This window comes from Charadrius vociferus, unplaced genomic scaffold, assembly GCF_000708025.1.
Source record: "Charadrius vociferus isolate BGI_N301 unplaced genomic scaffold, ASM70802v2 scaffold54, whole genome shotgun sequence".
NCBI lineage: Eukaryota > Metazoa > Chordata > Aves > Charadriiformes > Charadriidae > Charadrius > Charadrius vociferus.
This window is the reverse complement of record NW_009648350.1, coordinates 4,339,139-4,341,925: the sequence shown is the minus strand read 5'-3', so window position 1 is coordinate 4,341,925 and position 2,787 is coordinate 4,339,139. Positions and strand designations below refer to the sequence as shown.

The window sequence follows — 2,787 nt, the reverse complement described above, 5'->3', positions numbered from 1 at the left end:
CACCCCTGGACCCAATGTGTCCAGCTCAAGTGGCAGCTGCAGGAACAACCCTCCCCAAAACAGCCAGAAATTGGCCAAAAATCCCAGTGGCTCTGGCAGCTGGGGTACACGTGGTCCTGCCTCGGGCCATATCCATTCTCCCTGCTCGCACCTGGCCCCTGTGCACACACCTCATCCCTTTTTGAACCCGCTGACACTGCTGGTCTCTCCTGCTTCCCGCAGTAATGAGTTCCAGATTTTAATTATGTGCTGCACAGGAAAAGGTACTTTCTTTTGTTTATTTTAAACCCGCTCCTGATAATGTAAACGTATGCCCCTGGTTCTCCCAGTACAAAAAAGAGTGAACAATCATCCCCTATTCAGCCTCTCCGCATCATTCACAATTCTATGTCCCTCTATCATATCCCCCTTCGTTCGCCTCTTTTCCAGCTAAAGGATCTAAATCTATTTAATCTCTTCTTGTATAAAAGCTGTTCCAAACCTTTGATCGTCCTCGCTGCCCTTCTCCACACCTCCCCTCCCTGCCTCTCTCCCCATTTCGGGAGGGTGGCCGGCAACCACACAGCATTGTGCCTAGCAGGAATTTATTCAAGGAATCATGTTTCCCGATTCGCTCCCTCCTCACAGCTCCGAACAATCCCTGTGCCTCTGCAGCCCAGCTGGGCCCCCCAGAGCCTGGGGTCCAGCCAGGAGCCCTCTGTGGATCCCCCCAGGCTGCTCTGGGGTGGTGGGAAGGAGCAAGGACCACACTGGGGGAGGCCCCGTTAATCCCATTGTCATTTCACCTCCCAATCCCACTAAGATATTCCATCTCCAGCAATATCTACCCAAATGTCCTTTCCAGATCCCCCTCCAACAGAAATCCCCGTGCTGCCAAGGCCAGTCTGCTGGCCAGCGTGGAGCTGTGTAAAGACCTGGCCCAAATTGGGCTAATCTCAGCCCGCTCCAACCCACGGGGCCCGAGGAAAGCTGCGTGTGCTCTGCCAGCCCCTGCCCAACCTGGCAGAGCCGGGGAGCTCAGCCCCCCAGCGTTCCCCAGCCCATTTGGGACCGCCCTCCACCCCAGACTGCTGCCAACAAGCAGACCTGCAGCAGTGAGGGGGTGGCAGGAGGCAGGTGGGTCACTCTCTGCCGGCACGACTCTATGGGGATGGGGGTGACACCCCAGGCCCCCAAACCCCGCAGCAGGCAGGGCGTAGGCAGGGCTGGCCGCAGCCCGGTGGGAGGCTGCGTTCCCCCAGCAACGAGCCCCTGGCTGGGCTCTGCATGCACAGATTTTTAAATCCCAGCACGGCTGGCTGGCTGATGGGCTCCGCTCCCAGCTCTGAAGCCTAAATCCCAGCCGCATATTTACATTTAATTAGGAGGTGCCAAGCAGCAAAACGCAGCAACAAAAGCCGAAGCGGCACGGCTGGGCGGCCTCAACACACCCCGACGGGCAGCCCTGCCTCCCACACCGCAGCCAGGATGGACTGGTCTCCCCTGCAGCCTCTGGCCCCTTGGCATCGCAACCACGACCGGCTCAAGCAGCAGCTCACGGAATATCCCCCATGACGCCTGCCAGCTCCTGCCAGCCCCTGCCAACTCGGTGGCAAGCCAGGGACGTTCCCAGGCGAACGCAGCATTTCAAATCTGTCTCTGCCCAGAGGCCCTGGCACCACACAACCTTCTGAGAAGCCACTGCCCAGGTGCAAAGCGAGGGTGGGGATGCTGGTGGCACCCAGGGACAGAGAGGGAGGCTCTGTGCCCTGACGCCCGTAGCTGATCACGCACTGAGAGCCGGCCCAGCCACAGTGGGATGTGCACGCCGGCAGGGGACAGCCCTGGCACCACACCGCAGCACCTGCTCCAGGGTCACCATGGCCATTCCCCACTTCTCTAGGGGTATGGCAACTCCTTGAGGACCCCGAGGAAGATTCCAAGCAGGGAGTAGCATGGCTCAGCTCCCTGTCAGCCCCTCCAGCTCCCTGGAGCTGGGTGTTGTGGGGCTCCCCCTGCCTGGCCCTGGCAGCATGGCAGGAAAGCACAGGGAGAGGAGAGAGAAGAGCAGCAGGGACCTGGCCGGCATCCCAGACACATCTCGCAGGCTGACAGGTCCGCGCAGCTCAACCTGTCCTGTCCAATGTGATTATAATCCAGAGATACAGATCTATTAACCCCCCTCGAGGGGAGAAGAGCTTGCCAAGACAAAGCCTAAACATGCAGGGGCATGCCTGGCAGCTCAGCAGTGTCCCTACCCAGCCTCACCGACCCCATACCCTGGCCCAAGTGGGTCCCTTCGCTGCTGGGGAGCTCAGTGGCACCGATCTGCCATGCTGCAGCCCCAAAACCCCTCGTCCCGAGGTCCGGTGCTCACCCTTCCTGGCCTGAGCCTGCCGGATCCGCCAGATGGTCTTGGGGATTTCGAAGTTGTAGTTTCGGGGAAGGGCCTCCGCCGCCTCCCGCAGTTCCGCATTACCAAGGATCTCCTCGGGAATCTGCTGTGCCACTCGCCGCACGGGGCCTCGGACTGCGGGACAAACGGGGTAGCCTAAAGGAGCGACCGGGAGGCCAGTACATCCCCCACGGGCCACCAGCATCCTCGCTGCCCTCATGCCATCCCCAGGTACAAGAGGGCAGGAGAAGGAGGTGGGTTTCTGCCCTTCTTGCTGGCACTTTTTTTTGGGGGGAAACACCTTTTTATTTGCCCAGAAAACACCACTGTAACTATATGAAACCCTACGAGTGGGGCTGGCTCCCCCCACAAGCCGAGGGGACACGGGGTGCAACCTCCCCACAGCTCATCAA

At 59.8% G+C, this 2,787-nt stretch overlaps 1 protein-coding gene across 1 annotated transcript in view; it reads right to left on the bottom strand.

The window, feature by feature from the left end:
- DPH1 (diphthamide biosynthesis 1) overlaps positions 1–2,787 on the bottom strand; it is a 23,947-nt gene that overhangs the window by 15,004 nt on the left and 6,156 nt on the right. Inside the window, exon 4 of the mRNA XM_009885226.1 lies at positions 2,357–2,509. Coding sequence (XP_009883528.1) covers positions 2,357–2,509 — 153 coding nt within the window. The remainder of the gene's footprint in view (positions 1–2,356; positions 2,510–2,787) is intronic.